At 40.0% G+C, this 16,511-nt stretch overlaps 1 protein-coding gene across 1 annotated transcript; it reads left to right on the top strand.

The window, feature by feature from the left end:
* The first annotated feature begins 104 nt into the window (after nucleotides 1–104).
* Nucleotides 105–15,067, top strand: LOC137176769 (indian hedgehog B protein-like). Its single transcript, XM_067582683.1, has 3 exons — nucleotides 105–3,524; nucleotides 8,732–8,993; nucleotides 14,234–15,067. The coding sequence occupies exons 1-3, from the start codon at nucleotides 3,225–3,227 to the stop codon at nucleotides 14,926–14,928; spliced, it is 1,257 nt and encodes a 418-aa protein (XP_067438784.1). The 5' UTR covers nucleotides 105–3,224; the 3' UTR covers nucleotides 14,929–15,067.
* The last annotated feature ends 1,444 nt before the right edge of the window (nucleotides 15,068–16,511 follow it).

Below are 16,511 nucleotides of genomic sequence, written 5' to 3'. Positions count from 1 at the left end.
TGTTATTTGCAAAATCAACGACAGAAAATGGTCAAAAAACAGCGAGACGTCCTAAAACAGCCGTAAACGTGACATGATTTGGCCTTTCTAGTGTTGAAAAACGAGTCATTTAAGACTCTTGTCCACAATAACTTTCCGCTTTTTAACATTTTTGCTCAGAAAACATTTTTGTCTTCTCATAGACATCTTTTTCTTTACATTTCTTCTGTGTTAAATCTGCAAAATCTCGTGAAAAGATGCATTGTGGAGTCACATCTCTTTGTTCCTGAGCTCAGACAGAAGGATGGAGGGAACATAATGAGCTGACGGCGGTCGATAGAGCAGCGGCCGCTCTCTCTCTCTCTCTCTCTCTCTTTTCAGAGCTCAGTGAGATGTTGACTCAAGGTGTTGCAGCATCTTGGGAATGCTATTGAAGTTTTTAGTTGAAAAGTCACTGTTTGCTTGCACGACTCCGACAGATTTCAAGTGTTTCTGTGTGACAAACGTTGCTGAAAAGCCGCTTCTTCTTCTTCTGCACGAGCAAAGATATATTCATCTTTTTTGTAAGGCTTTATATCACATTTTATGTTTGTGTTTTCCTCCTTTATTTATCTTGTGATCCTGTGAATGGACAGACCCCCTGAATCCTTTATAAAGGCCCGCTGATGGTCCTCGGACCCCGGTTTGTCCTCCATCAATGGAGGGTATGACATCAGCAGGGGGCTCAGCGGGCTCAGCGGCGGGGTGTTGGGTGTCGTGTCTCCGTTAGTGAAACCGGACCTTTCCCCTCGCTGCATTATCCACAGCTGATCTCCAGCACAATGACAGAGTCAGCCGGCTCAGTGCACGCTGCTGTATCTGTCTCTGCAGACGCCTCGTTGTCCTTTTTATCTCACAGCTGATGTTTCTTATGAATCTTCATGTTTGGATCCAAAAACCATCAATGAACTGATCTACTAACAAGTGTTGTGTGTGTATCATAGTCTGATATATCTGATTCCTGCACTGGGTGACATGTTTGGTCACGTTAGTTTGTTTAGAAACGGCTCCAAAGACTAATAACAGCATCGTGTTTTCAGTCTCCGGAGAGTAGTTCTGTGTAGCAGACGCCACCGAGCATGTTGTTACCTCTTGACTTTGTACTACGTTATAAATTTCTCAAAGAACTGCAGTGAAAATGGGTAAATATAATCTTATTAAGGCTGCAACTGTTTTCTATATTAATTGATTAGTTGTTTGGTCTTTAAAGTGTCAAAAAATGGTGAAACATGTCAATCAATGTTTCCCAAAACCTGAAATGACGACACAAAGATATTCAGTTAACTGTCCTAGAGACTAAAGAAACCAGAAACCAGAAGCTGGAATCAGAGAATTTGAACATTTTTTCTTTAAAAAAATGTCTCTAAACAATGAATCAATTAATAAAACTGGCGATTAGTTTAATAGTTGACAACTAATCGATTCATTGACTAATCATTGCAGCTCTTCATGCTGGCGTTGATACATATATAACAGCAAAACATCATGTTTGCTGTGGCAGGATTTCAGTAACCTGATGCGTTAGATGGTTTGTTACATAGAACCATCTGAGAAGTCGTCCGTGGAAACTGTTCGGAAAAGTTGCAGGAACTTTAAAAAAGTACTCGGCAGCTGATTGGATGAACCATCTGTCTGTCACCTTGCGAGGCAGCTGGACACTGATTGATCCGAACCATCGGTGCTTCGGACACAAGCGTATAACTTGAAGCCTGACAAGATGGATTCTCACATGATCTCACAAATCCAGCTGCCTCTCAAAGTTCAGAGTCTATGTGTTGTGGTTGGACCCAATAGTTCCTGGTCCATTGGGGACTTCTTGGGACAGGAACTAAATTCAGACCCTGATTCCTGTAATTTAGAAACTGTTGTTTGATGAAATAACCAGATGTCTTTGTCTGTTTTTGGCTAATGCAGTGAATTAAATACCTCATAACGAAGGTTTTTGATCAGAGCAGAAAAGACCAGAATGCAGAACAGGATCTGAAGCTGTTTGCATTAAAAACAAACAATGCAATTTAAGAGCTCTTCATGTATCAGCAGTGCTCTCTGTCTGCATGTGTAAAGTTCAAGGCCGCTCTCTGTCAGGTTGTTAAAGGGAGTTCTGGGAAATGTAGGAAACCACTGAGAGTCACTGAGGTTGAAAAAGTTCAGAGAAACTAGTAAATTTCAACACTTTACCACCAAATACTCATTATAATCATGTTTTGAACTTCCAAACTGGGCTCCTGAGCCCTTGAGAGGGTCCTTGGGAGTTTCCCGGGAACATGAGGGCTAGTTTAATGTCAGTAAAAGGTGTCTGCACAGTGAGAGAGCGGATAAAGGTGTGTTCACGGTCAGGAGTTCATTACTTCCTCACCTACAGCTCAGACTTTTACGTCATTCTGTACCTAGTCTGAAATCTTTAAGGGAGGGGTGAGAACGTTTCGGAGCGCAGGTCTGAATGCGCGCACCTGCGCTCCTGCTCCCGCGTCTTGACTTGAAGACGAGGGTCCAAAGGGACAGAGTGAGCACGCGCCAGCCCTGACAGTCTCGTGGCACGGTGTTTGTGTGTCCTTTTGGCTGAAACACCGGCTTGACAATAAACAGATGAAGGCGGCCGCGGGGCCTGTGCCACCCCGGTGGGAGGAGAGGACGGAGCAGAGGGCAGGTCCAGCAGGGCGCGGTCTTCTTCTTCTCCCGCGGCACCTCATCTATACTGTAGTAGGATCTCTTCCATTTCCATTTCTGCCAACAGCCCTGCGCCACAGGGACGCATTGAGAAAAAACCCGAGAGGCAGAAACCGCTGCGGGGACACCCTTTGACCGCCGTGCCCAAAAGGCGCAGCCAGCCTACGCACCGCGCGCCTCTGTGTCTGTCTGAAGCCCGTTTCTCACAGCTCCGACACAGAGAGGCAGCTTTGAACCTGCCTGCCAAGATAAACTCACCTCGCCTATTTATGCCCCTGCCTCTGCGTGCACTCGGGACAGGAGAGTGTCAGCAGCTCAGAGGACAGGTTCAGGTCGTTCCAGCTCGTCTCCAGCGGCGCACTGGCCACTTTTACGCGCCGGGAATGGCGACTTTTGGGGACTCGGGGATGAGTCCTGCTCCGTTACCTCCACTCTAAAATTATAAAGGGGAGCCCACGCGGGGGGGAGGCACATCAAAGAAATACAGCGGTGACATTTTGGCCACCCGCCCGGGGGTTACACACCGGCCCCGGGGTGGAATGCTGCTCCCGACGCTGGTGACGTGCCTCGCCGGGTGCGCCTTTCTCCTCTCGCCGGTCAGCGAGGGCTGCGGGCCGGGTAGAGGCTATGGCAAGAGGCGGTCACCGAGGAAGCTCGCGCCGCTCGCCTACAAGCAGTTCAGCCCCAACGTGGCCGAGAAGACTTTAGGGGCCAGCGGGAGATACGAAGGGAAAATAACCCGGAACTCTGAGCGCTTCAAGGAGCTCACCCCGAACTACAACCCCGACATCATCTTCAAGGATGAGGAGAACACAGGTGCAGACCGCATGATGACACAGGTAACCCTCCCGGCTACCGTAGTGCCCTTTAGCCTGGTCTGTAAGCATTCAGTGCATTACTTTGCGCACTTTGCCCTGTCTTTAAACTCGTGGACGTTGTTATCTTTATCCTCATTTCTTGTTGACTCAAGGCTCGTCACTGCAAAATTACTGCAATCTGTCTTAACAACCCAATCCGTGTTTATCTTGTGTCTCCTAAGTTCATTTTAAATCAGATGAGACATATTGTTTTCAAAGCTGTTCAAGAGCAACACGTGTTTTTACCGAAAGTCACAGCAGCAGCAGCCTCTCTGGAAGTTTATTTCTTTTAATAAAACTATTTTCCTGAGATGAAAATAGTTTTAAGGTGGATATTTTTTGCTGCTCTTTTGGGAAACTCTGATTACAAAATCTTTCTGTTTGCACAACTCATTCTTCAGTCTTGTTCCAGAAAAACTTTGCAGCAGCTTTAACACAGTTGAGTTTGTGTGTGTGTGAATTGTGTAGGTGACCAGTTTTGAATCACAGCTCTTCTGCTCCAGTTTCAGAGGTTCACTGTGGGCAGCTCGTGCGTAAAAGAGGGCAACCCCGTCTAAAAATGTATGGAAAAGCGGTCGCTCTTAATTAAAACACTATGTCCTCTGTTTTACATCATGTTTTTTGGTGGAAAAACAGCCAAAAGTCGTATTTGGTTAGAGCCCGGGTCAAGCGTGTACTGATGTTTACCGTTTTCGTTTTTAGCCCGACTGGCCAGAGTTAACAGTCGCCTTTTGGACTGTCAAAAATTTTTACGACACCGTCATTGATGTGGCCCCGGGTGGAATTTATTTGACTCCCAATTTCCCCAGGAATAAAGTATTTATATCTGGCTCTTGTGACCGCGGGCTTCCTCTCCGAGCTGCAGCGTTTATGTCCACAGACCCACGTGGGGAATGAAAGCGCGCATTCCCGTCTGGAGCTGTCACCTCGCTGCGCGCACTGCAAGAAATATCCACCCGGGGAAGAGAGTCACTGGAGCTTAGGGGCTGAGTGTGAAATAGAGCAGATAAATGTGTTTTTTAAAGCGTGAGGCAGAATCTGCAAGAGTGGATGAGTTGATTTTAAACAGACTTTTAATGCGAATAAACCTTCCGAGATCGAGTAAGTTTATCCAAATGTAGTGTTTCTGCTTTACTTTAAGATGTGCTTCTGTGAGACAGTTCCTGCAAAAAAAGTGCAACCAAATAAATAAAAGAGAGATTTCAGTTAAGCTGCACATTATGAAAGAAAGAGGATGCTCATGAGTCTTTAAAAAAAACCCTCCCTAGACTGACATTTTTTGCAGCGCGCACCCCCGAGCCGCTGCGCGTCAACGGCGCTGACCTGCACACAATTTATGGGCTCCAAGCCGCAGCAGACAGCCTCCTGTTTGTCTTTTACTATTCCGTGTTACTTTTTGTTTGTTTTCGCAGCACACATGTGCAAAAATAACCCACTTCACTTGTGATGAAGCCTTAATTATACCGGGTTTTTTTTTTCTGCCTCTTGAGTTTTTATTCGCTTTTTCCTGGGCGCTCCGCTGCTGCATACAGACGCGACTGTTCAGGGGAGAAGCCACACTGCAAAAAGAGTCATTTTGTCACATTTAGCTATTAGTAGATATGTTTTCTTTTCAAAGCACATGTTAAATTGCAAAATTATTTCACTTATTTCCATTACATGTTCTCTCATTTCAGGGATTTCGTGCAGACATTGATGCGTATCGCTCCAAAAAGGCAGATTTAATTCAAGAAAATCCTTTAAAAAATGAGCTCATTGAATTGGAAACAAGGGAAGTAATCTTTAGCCTTTTCTTTTTTGTAGATTTTTTGTCCCCTCATCTCAAGAACACAAGACTATTAGACGCCACATGTGACTAAATGGCCTGTTCAGAGGGACATTTTTTGCAGCGCGGAGGTGTGCATAGGCGCATGTTGTCAGCCTGTGCGTCCAATGTTTGTGCAGCCCAGCGGTTTAGTGCTAAAACCGCTCCTACAGAAACCCCCGTCGATCTGTACACCTTGAAAGGAAAACCAACAAAATCTATCGTCTGATTTATGAAGTCCAGCTCGTTGCTCTCGACCGCACAGAGAAAACACGAGACGTTCAGATCCACACTGAACACTGTGAAAAGGCATCTGTGGCCACCGAGCCACGAGCTATTCTTATCACAGCCAACATGGAAAAAGACATTTATAGGGTTTAATCCCAGTTTTCACCCTTAATAGACTGAGATTCATGCAGCGCTGCATCACTGAGAGAAGCTTTCAGAGGCTGCGAGCTGCTGATTGAGCCAAATCAGAGCAGTTAGACACTTTAAAAGTTTAGATTTTGACCTTTTTTGAATACAAGATGTTTCATATCTGACGGTGTAGGAGTTCACACTTTTTAATTCTTACATTGCAGGCCAGTTAAACGGTCCTAATGGACATTTTAGGAAAGAAAAATGCATCATTCCTGCAAGTTAGATGAAGTACAGGGGGGTAAAGTTAAAAATAAGCAAAACTAATGAAGAAAATAACTTTTTTTTTTTAAAGTATTACTAAAATTGCAGCCTCGTTCTAGTCAACACACTTTTCCTTCATTCATTTAGAGGTCAGTGTTGTTATAAGTCTCATCCTTTTAAAGCTTCATCCAAATCCAGCAAGTAAAGGTTGAGATATGGTGACAAAACTACAAAATTTCAACTTTATTTATATATATTATATATTGTATATTATATATTGGACCAGTCTTGAAATGTCTTGACCTTTTAAAAAAGAAAAACAGCACCCTCTTCAGGTCATTATTTGCCATTTTTAATAATAAATTCTTCTCTTGTGGAAAATTGGACAAGATACAAGCTTTATACAGCCCAGGTTTATCTATCAGACAGATCTGCTGCTTAGAGAAACAATCAGTTTTTGTAGTTTGGATTAACAATGGTGTTCATTCATTGATTCAAAGTTACACCACCACACCCATGAAAAACAGAAATATACGGTCATAAAAATGACGACAAACTTGGATGAGATTGACACAGTTGTACAAGTCGAAGGAGAAGTTCTCAGGTGTTTTATATGAACAGAGAAAGAGGTTTTCATTCCTCCTGTTCATACTGGCTGTTCAAAGATCCTCGTTTTGTGCTAAAAATGCATTTAAAAGTTAATGTGAAGCTTCTATTCAGCTTCAGCAGTCTGAGTTAGTCATATCAAGTGGATATCTGACACATTTACAGTCTTTTTTAGCATCTTTGTGTTTCCCTGTTGAGCTGCAGGTGGAAGTATAGTAACAAAAAGAGGGACTTTAACACTAAAAAGACTGTAACGTTGAAAGATATCTACTTGATTTAGCTTCATATTAGCTTCAGATAAACTTTTAAATACATTCTTGCACAGAAGGAGGACTGTGGATTCATCACTTACATTATAAGGTCAGTATGAACAGGAGGAATGATTACAGCAAGAAAAACATGAAAAGTTACTGGTTGAGTAAAAAATGTTTAAATAAATAATGTAACTCAACATTAGACATTTGACACATTGAGTTTGGAGTCTTCTGTGTGTTCCTCAGAGATTATTGGTGTCTTTTTCGTTGCTGAAAGACTATTTATAAATGTTTGGTGTGATGGGTGGAGCCGAACATGTAGCCCCTCCCTGAGAAAAAAATCAGACCAGGTGTGTGTTAGAGGTCACCTGACATGTTCTGACGCCCTCGGCCGCTTTAACAATGCGGCCTGGGTGTCGATTTGATAAACGAGGCAGACAGGAGGATTTATTAGCGTTATTTAGAGCAGGAGGGAGTTTACGAGTCCCTCAATAGGCCCTCTCACCTTCTGTTTGCTCACCCTGACCAGACTCCAGGTTTAGAGGGACGCTGAGGACCTCTTGTTCAGGTAGCAGTCCCCCCCCCCCCCGCCCCCCCTCACCCACTCACCCCTCCATCCATCCTTAACATAGCCTCCCGGCTCCCTTCGCTCACCACAGAGAGCAAACATGAGGCCGAGCTGGGACAGCAGGGGTGCATTGTGGGAAGGCTGGAGCCACAGAGGGGTGACGGGGGTTTGGTGAGGTTCATGGGTGCAGGCAGAATGAGTCTTTGTAAAGAGCTCAGGCTTCCTCTGATTGGTCGGGTTTAAACCTCCACGTCATCAAGATTTGAGACGCACAGCAGGAAGGAGTTCAAGGGTCAGAGAGAGGAGCGTCATGTGACAGGAAGAAGAGCTGAGGGAGAGAGACTGAAGGATTACTTTGCTTTTGGAAGAGATTTATATATATTTTTGGAAACTATGTTGAGCAAAAATCAGAAAACAGCCAAAATAGATGCATAAAGTTCTGTGTTTGAATAGAAAAAATAAAGTTTCAATGAAAGTTTTGATGGAACAAACACTGAGAGATCCAAAAACACTGAGTCCTACATTTCCCATAATGCAACTCAATAGCATATTTTAATTAAACTCTCTTTGCCTGTATAGCATCTGTATATATACAGTATATAAAATATGTAGACAACCTCAACTGACTTCTGAATGTACGGCACTGCTGCATTTTTTACATTTTTATTTTATTGTTGTTGTTTTTCAGTTATTTCTTCTTTTTAAGCAATTAATTCATATTTTGAATAAACAAAACACATTTTGATAATTAATAATGTATTCAACCATAATAGATGTATAAATAAACAAGTTCTGAGTTTGAATTCAAAAAGTAAAGTTTTAAATGAAGTGCTTGTGGCAGAATAAAATGTTTTTACCCCCTAAAACACTAGATCATACATTTCCCATGATGCAATTGGATAGCATGTTTTCACTGGACCTTCCTTGCCTGGTAAACGTCCACATCTCTCAAACTAAGGCAGCTTTCTGTTATTATTATTATTATTATTATTATTATTATAATTATTATTATTATTATTATGTAGCTGTTGAATATACTAAACCAACATTTAAACCTACTTTTATGTAACAAAGATGGATTTCTTTGCAGCTGGTGCTCTTAAACTTCCATAGATTGATGCTGAATGGGATAAAATTCTGGTGGAAAGCCTGAAACTAGAAGATAATTACATGTTCAACTATCATTTGGTAGCAATATGCAGCTGTCCACATACTTTTGGCCATATAGTGTATGTTTACATGCTGTATATGGACATGTATTTAGAGCTGTTTATCATATTTACATTCATTCCAAAATTCAAATTAACAATAAGTCCTGTTCTCTCGTCTTCATCAGCGCTGCAAAGACAAGCTGAACTCTTTGGCCATTTCGGTGATGAACCTGTGGCCCGGGGTCCGGCTGCGGGTCACCGAGGGCTGGGACGAGGACGGCCATCACTCGGAGGAGTCGCTGCACTACGAGGGCCGGGCGGTGGACATCACCACCTCGGACCGGGACAGGAACAAGTACGCCATGCTGGCTCGACTGGCGGTGGAGGCCGGGTTCGACTGGGTCTACTATGAGTCCAAGGCCCACATCCACTGCAGCGTCAAGTCAGGTGAGGGACCACAGCGGCTGAAAACTGCACTACTGCTGAATGCAATTTCATAAATAACAAGATTTAGCTTTTTTTTTTTTTTTTTTGTTAAGGGAGAGCATGCAGAGAAAGCAAAACATGCGCCCTGTTCTTTTCATGCATCTGCTTTCTCTGAAAAATTTATATTCTTCTAATTTGCAGAATAGAAGAATACATTAGGCTTTCTGGGAAATGTTTTTAATGAAGGTAGAACTGGTGCACACCAAACTCTAATATTAAGTTTAAGCCACAAAAACATTTTTTTTAAGTCCCCTTATTCAGCATTAATACTCACTATATAAACAGTTAATAAACCATTTATAACACACTATAAGTGAAGTGTTTGCTGCCGGATAAACATATGAAATGAAAGCTGTTCCTAAAAGAAGTTATATATCATATCTGCTTATAACTACAAGATCTATTACAGCGGCTTATATTCAGAAACATTTAACGTTTTGTAGAAGAACATGTTAATATTCCATAAAATAGTGGTAAAAGTGGTATTGATTGTTAAACTCAGGCACTAGTTTCAAAAAATTTTGAACAATACCCAGCCCTACAAGTAGCATGTAAATTTAGCTGTATTTAAAAATAAATAAATAAATAAATAAATGAATGTCTAACAGTAAGAGAAGCATAAATTACTCAACGCTGCCACAAAGATGCATTTTCCTATCTGATATTCAAACACTGACAGAAATTTGACGACAGCATTTGGAAGAAACTGCTTCCGCTGCCATTTCCTTTTCCGTTCTAACAGTTTTGGTTTCACTCCTCTTCTATCCCTGACCGCCAGCTAACTCTCTTCCTGCTTGCATCTTATGGGCGCTTGCTGGCTCTTATATTTTTCTGTCATCTTCATCTCTCTCATCTGCCACTCACCCCCCCCCCATGTTCCCTGAGTCAGGCCATGTTCTGCATCACATCTGAAACGTTGCCTCTGTGAGCTGTTAACGGCTTTCTCGCTTTACTCACACAGATGCAGGCTCAGTGGTACTTTATACAACCACTGTCAGGTGATTTAAGAAGCTATAAAGCCTGTATATTGTGCACAACGCAACAAAAACTTGAACATAATGGTTATTGTAAATGACTCTACAGAGAAGATTAGCATTTATGAGCTAACTCGTTAAATAATTTGAAATGTGAGGAATGATGAGTCAAAATTATGAAAAGAAATAGTGATATAGGTCAAAATATGAATTTGCTAGGCCAGAATTATGAGATTTAGTAAGTAAAAATTATCAGATATTAAAGATATTAAAGAAAAATTAGGATTTTCTTTTTGAAAATTATAAGATACTAAGTAAATTTTTTGAAGTTACAATTTTGACATAATACACAGAAAACTACAGGATGCCAAATCAAAAATTTTGACTCATGGCATCAAAATTGTGGAGTCAAATTATGGACTTGCTAGGCCACAATTATGAGATTTGGTAAGTAAACATGATCAGATATTAAAGAAAAATGGGGACAATAGACTAAAATTACAACTTTTATTTTTGAAAATTATGAGATACTCAGTAAATTGTGACTTTTGAAGTTACATTCTTGAGATAATACATAGAAATTCCAATTTACTAAGTCAAACATTTTATCTGATTACATCAAAAATTTTGCTTTTTAAGTCAAAATTGACATGTCACATGAATTATACTTGGTAAACCAGAATTATGTTATTATAAGTCAGATTTTAAAGAAAAATTATGACTTATTTTTGAAAATTACGAGATACTTTGCAAAATTTTTTAAGTAAAATTTTTGACATATATCAAAACAACATACTAAGTTAAAAATTTTGACTCATGACATCAAATTTATGACTTTTTAAGTTAAAATTGTGACAAGTCACACTCGCTAAACCAGAATTATTAGTTTAATTGAAATGATAAGTAGAAAAAAATCTAATAAAATGTATACTCCAGATTAGATACTGACTGCCTATTGAGATGTTTCTTTTCTCTTGTGGTATCCAATCAGCTGCTGAGCTCTGCAGACATTTTGCTGGTGCTATAAAAGTGGTCAGGACGTAACACATTCTCATCAAGGTTCAACATATTCAACAGAGCATCTGTGCATAACAACATATAGTGTGTTTTGGGAAAATGTGCAGTTAGCATGAAAAGTAACACAAGTGTGCCACCCAAAATGTGCTGAAAGTCACACATGCTTGTAAAAATGCATCAGAGTTTAAACCCCCTCCGACACATTTTACACTGAGTGGTAACTGAGATTTTCCTTTTTCCTACTGTATCTCTCTTTTCCCTTCCTTCTTCTTCCTCTCCTTCCCTCCCAGATCGGGTTGCGAGGGCCCAGTCCTTGACTTGATCAGACGGGCAACCAATCAAGTTGGTATTTTTTTCATGTTTTTGATTTCTCCTCTTTTTCCCCTGTTTTTTTCCTCAAAGTTCCTCAAAACAAGACAAGGAAAAGAAATCAGTCTCGGGAAGACAAATCCAGCCAGCTGAGGAAAAGAAAAGATTGAGTTGTAACTGAGGAGCTCTCCAACAACAAATCCCCCAAATCCTTCTTAAAGGCACTTAACGGGGGGCAGCTGAGCAAGAGGAAGTAACCACTAGGGGGCAGCAGGACCGCTGTAGATGAAGGACTGGACTGAAAAAAGGGGGGACACATGAGAAAAGGAGGAAACACGGGGATTAATGGAGTTTATTAACACTCAACACTTTCACCTCAGACTTCAGCTGCTTCAGATGAACAAGATGAGAATTATTTCTGTGGTCGATCCAGGAAGAGAGTTAGGAAGGTAATATCTTTTGTTCCATAGTGACATAATATGGGAAACTAATGTTATTTAAAAACTATTTATGGCAGTTTTTGTCTGATAATGGAGGAGCAGTGTCTGTATGATGAAGCATATGGTTCAGGATTAGGAGTTAGGATTAGATCATGCTCATGAGGAAGATTTTAAATCCATTGTTCTCTCAAAGGCAACGTGGAAAAGACGATTCATGAGATGCTGCATCACTTTCAGAAAACCCCGAGTTTATTTGTATCTATTTATTTAACCAGGAAGATACTTTATCTTTTTTTACAAGATAGACAAAGACAGAAAATTACACTGAAGAGTAGTTAGATTATGATAACATGACTACATTTCACAACATGCGAAGGGGAAGTAGCGTTTCTGCTGGTGGTCGGGCCTGGAGCCAAATTTGGATGTCAAGTTAAAAAATTGTGCCTACAGCATTCAAGGTGTAATTTTTTTTTTTTTTAAAGTATATAAAATTTTATGAATATTCTGTTGTAAAAAAAATAGGTAGCCAGGCAGTGTGGGGAAAAAACAATTTGTGTGCACAAAGTAGTAAATCATGTTCTCACATTTATAATTTGTATTCTCAAATAAATATTTCTTATTAAAAAACTAATTAACACAAGAGAATGTTAAAAAGTGTTGTTAATATTTTATGTCAAAGATAATAAAGCAGGCTAATTCCAAAGTATATCTAGGTATCTCCATCCAAAATCAGTTTAAATTGCATTAAATCCAAGAGTGACAAGTCAAATTTATGATTTTATGTCAAAATTATTAAACTTTTGAGGTCAAAATTGTGATATAAGTCAAAATATGGACTCGCTAGGTCAGAATTTTGAGATTTAAAGTAAAATCAATGACATGTCAAAGAAAATTGTGATAATAGGTCAAATTTATGACTATAAAATTATAAGATTTAAGTAATAATTTTGAGATAATACATCAAAATTGCAAAATTTGACTGATGAAATCAAAATCGTGACATAAGTCAAAATTATACTTGCTAATCCAAAATTTGTACTTATTACGTATAATATAATAAAATGTACACCTGACAAATTCGGGCTCTGTTATAAAAAAATATTTAAAAAATATACAAAATACATATAATTATATAAAAATCTAATAAATTAATGTACACAATAAATAATTTACAAAAAACATATATAAATTGAATTGAGTAATTTTATAATTATACTGTCAATTTATGTAAAAAGTCATAAATGTTTAATTATATCATGATTATATTTGTATAATGTAAACTCTTTTTACATTTTACAAATTCACATTTTTCGTCACACTGAAACTGAAAATTCGGTTCAATGTTAAACCTTGAAGAGATCTTTTAAAGCTGTGTTGCTGTCGGTTTGTCAGATGATTAACCTGCTGGCTGGTTTTCCTGCTCTGCTCCTTCCTCCTTCAGGTGACTTATCTTATCACCTGGCCTTGGCTTTCCTACCTTCCCCAAATATTTATCCCCAGATAGACTTGAGACAGTCCTCAAGAGTCACTTTCAAGTGCCTGGACGCATTGTCACGTACATAATCCTGCCCGGACACTCGTGTACACACACATGCAGGGTTGAAAAACAGGAGCTTTTATCTGGCAGCTCGGTTATTGTTCTTTTATGTCGAGTGTGGGAAAGAAAAAAAGTCAATATTTAGTTTAAGGGAGTTGGAAAGATTTATTGTGTGGCCAAGCTTTTAGTATGGAGGTCCATTTCTGCCAGAAAAATATAAGAAGAAATGTAAGGAACGGCAAATATTAAAAGACTCAATGTAGGTTAAAATTCTGAGATAGCAAGTCTATATTCTGACTTTTTACAGTAAAAATTAGATAGTAAATTCAAATTTTAACACATAAATAAAAATTATGATTAAAAATTCAATATTTATCATTTTATTTCAAATTATGAGCCAAAATTTTGACTTTTCAATTCATAATAAGTTTATTTTTTTACCTTTTTAGTCAAAAGAGACTTGAGAGAGCAAATCAAAAATGTATACGTACAAATTGTGACATTCTAGGTCAGAGTTATGAAATATTTTGAGATAGTAAGTCAAAATGATGAGTTATTAAGCCAGTATTATTAAATTTCGTACGTTTTTATTAAGCTATTAAGTCTAAATATAAGATATTAAATAAAAATTTTGACTTTCAAAATTATAAGATTAAGTCAAAATGATTATTTATGACAATTTCATAAATTTAACTGTAATTATCTCATAGTTTTGACCAACTACTCAAAGATAGAGAATAGTATCCATAATTTTGAATTAAAACAGCATCATTTGAAATTGTATCTTATAATTATGATTCATTGTTTCTGTCTTTCCTAACTTTTAATTGTTTACGTGTTATTTTTCTGGCAGGTTTGGGCTTCTATACTTCACGAATATTTACATCTTTTAAAATCTTCTTGTGTCTCTTGTTTGTCTTTCAGATCACTCAGTGGCAGCCAAGTCTGGAGGCTGTTTCCCCGGCGAGGCGCTGGTCAGTCTGGAGGACGGCCATCAGAAGTTCATCCGTGACCTGCGACCTGGCGAGCGAGTCCTGACCTCATCTGGCAGCGACGGCAGCGGTGAGCTGGTATACGATGAAGTCGTGACCTTCCTGGACCGCGACCCAGTGACCCAGAAGCTCTTCTACACCCTCCAGACAGAAGCTGGCGCCCACCTCTCGCTGACCGCCGCCCATCTGCTGTTTGTATCCGAGGGTAACTGCTCAGAAGGGGTGCCGGCCCGTGGCGCCCTGAGGACTGTGTACGCCAGCGACGCCCAGCCGGGACAGTGTGTCCTGGTGGTGGAGGGTAACGCAGGACAGAGTTACAGCGAGGGGCATCTGTCTCGGATTACCCGGGTCACTGTGAGGGAGAGCAGGGGGGCATTTGCACCTTTAACCAAGCGGGGGACGCTGGTGGTGGACGGCGTGGTGGCATCCTGCTACGCGGTGGTGGACCAGCAATCCCTTGCTCACTGGGCCTTCTCGCCGCTCAGACTGATGCACAGCTGGACCAGCGCCGTCGGGTACCAAGAGGACGGGGTCCACTGGTACTCACGGCTTTTACACTGGCTGGGGGGGATGCTGCTGGACTCAGGACGCTTCCACCCGCTGGGCGTGGCTCAGGCCGACAGGTGAGGACAGAAACTCAACCCCCCTCACCTTGTGACTTGGATGTACCCCAAATACACGCCTGCTCTGACATCATCAGAGCTGTACGGGACCATGATGGACCACCTGACGAAATGCTGCTAAGGCCTCATGGGAGTTTTTCAACTGGAAAAACAGGGAAAAAGAAGAATAAGAAGCTGTGAACTGACACAGACAAATTCTCCCAAAACACAGACAGCAAATACGAGCACTCAGAGTCAGAAAGACCACAAAGAAGTGCACAAACAGACTTTTTATAACACTTGTATCCTTAAAACACTATGAAACAAAAATCCCTTAAAATACTCTTAAATAATCTGTAATTTACTCCTGAAAACACTGAACCAGACACCTCAATCATGTATCAAGGTGTTTGGTTTAGAGGTGTAAGTTAAAACCCATCATTAATTGTAGGGGCTACATCACTTTCCCCTTCATTTACACATAAATGAAGGTTTGGATCTGGGTTCACATTTGGGTTTAAGGTTGCAAATGAATTAACATTTGAAGGGATTCTTATTCAGTATTCAAGTATTTAATATGTTGACCTCATGCTTGGGGTTCATCAGGAGATAAATAACCAGATTATAATATATTTAGGGCTTTTAATGGGGTTTCCTCACTGCATTAAAGGGTTAAAAACACTTCACACAATGACATGAAAGCCATCTGTGAAATTTCACCATAAGCGAATAATTAAGGCACTTCTAAAGTATAAAATAAAGGATGGCTTTCATGTTATTTGATTAGTTTTAAAGGGTTTTAACCCCCTAAAAAGCTTCTAAACCATGCAGATAATCCATTAAAATCCATTAATTTACCCGAAATATGGTGCAAACCTATAAAACACCTGAATACTGAATGAGAATCCCTTAAAATATCATTATTTTGCACTTCCTAAACCAAAATCTCAACCTTAATAATACATTAATCTGATCTGTCAAATACTTTAAATGTCTGTGTAAAAGTCTCTAATCACAATACGTTAATTGATCTATAATCATCCCTTAAAATCTCGTATAAAACACCTCAGTTTCATCACTATTAAATGGTAAATTAATGGTATTTCAAGGTAAAAATTTAAGGGATTCGGTTTCATAGTGAAATGGGGTTTTGTGCTCGAGTTGTATGTAACTTTTACTGCTTAATACAGAAATTTTTAGGACGAATGATAGTTGATATTTAAGTGTTGTTTGTTTACAGAAATCCAATAATGTTTATGAAGTTATTGTGGGTGAAGAGATATGAAAAGATCTATTTTTTAAATTAAATTATATGGAAATGAGCTGTGTGTGTGTGTGTCGTTTCATTTCATGTGTATGTTGCTGATCAAGGTGTGCGTGACTTACCTGGCGTGAACGCGCCTTTACTGACACCTACCGGCTTTGTGTTGACAAAGCACGCGCACCCTGTTTTCCTGTCTGTCATTATATATCCGCAGCTGATGAATGCGCGCGTCTCCAGCGGGGATCAGGACTGATTTAGCCCTCACATCTGACTGGAAAGCGCTCCGTGTGCATAAATAGTTCCGTGCGTAAAAAGCAGCGACACACCAGTTGCATGTATGCAAC

This window comes from Thunnus thynnus, chromosome 24, assembly GCF_963924715.1.
Source record: "Thunnus thynnus chromosome 24, fThuThy2.1, whole genome shotgun sequence".
Classification (NCBI taxonomy): Eukaryota; Metazoa; Chordata; class Actinopteri; order Scombriformes; family Scombridae; genus Thunnus; species Thunnus thynnus.
The sequence above is the reverse complement of the archived record's forward strand: the minus strand, read 5'-3'. Positions and strand labels throughout refer to the sequence as shown.

Coding starts and splice junctions, on each gene's coding strand:
- LOC137176769 (XM_067582683.1), top strand. CDS start 3,225: ATGCTGCTCCCGACGCTGGTGACGTGCCTCGCCGGGTGCGCCTTTCTC. Junction 3,525..8,731: donor CAGACCGCATGATGACACAG/GTAACCCTCCCG, acceptor CGTCTTCATCAG/CGCTGCAAAGACAAGCTGAA. Junction 8,994..14,233: donor CCACTGCAGCGTCAAGTCAG/GTGAGGGACCAC, acceptor TTTGTCTTTCAG/ATCACTCAGTGGCAGCCAAG.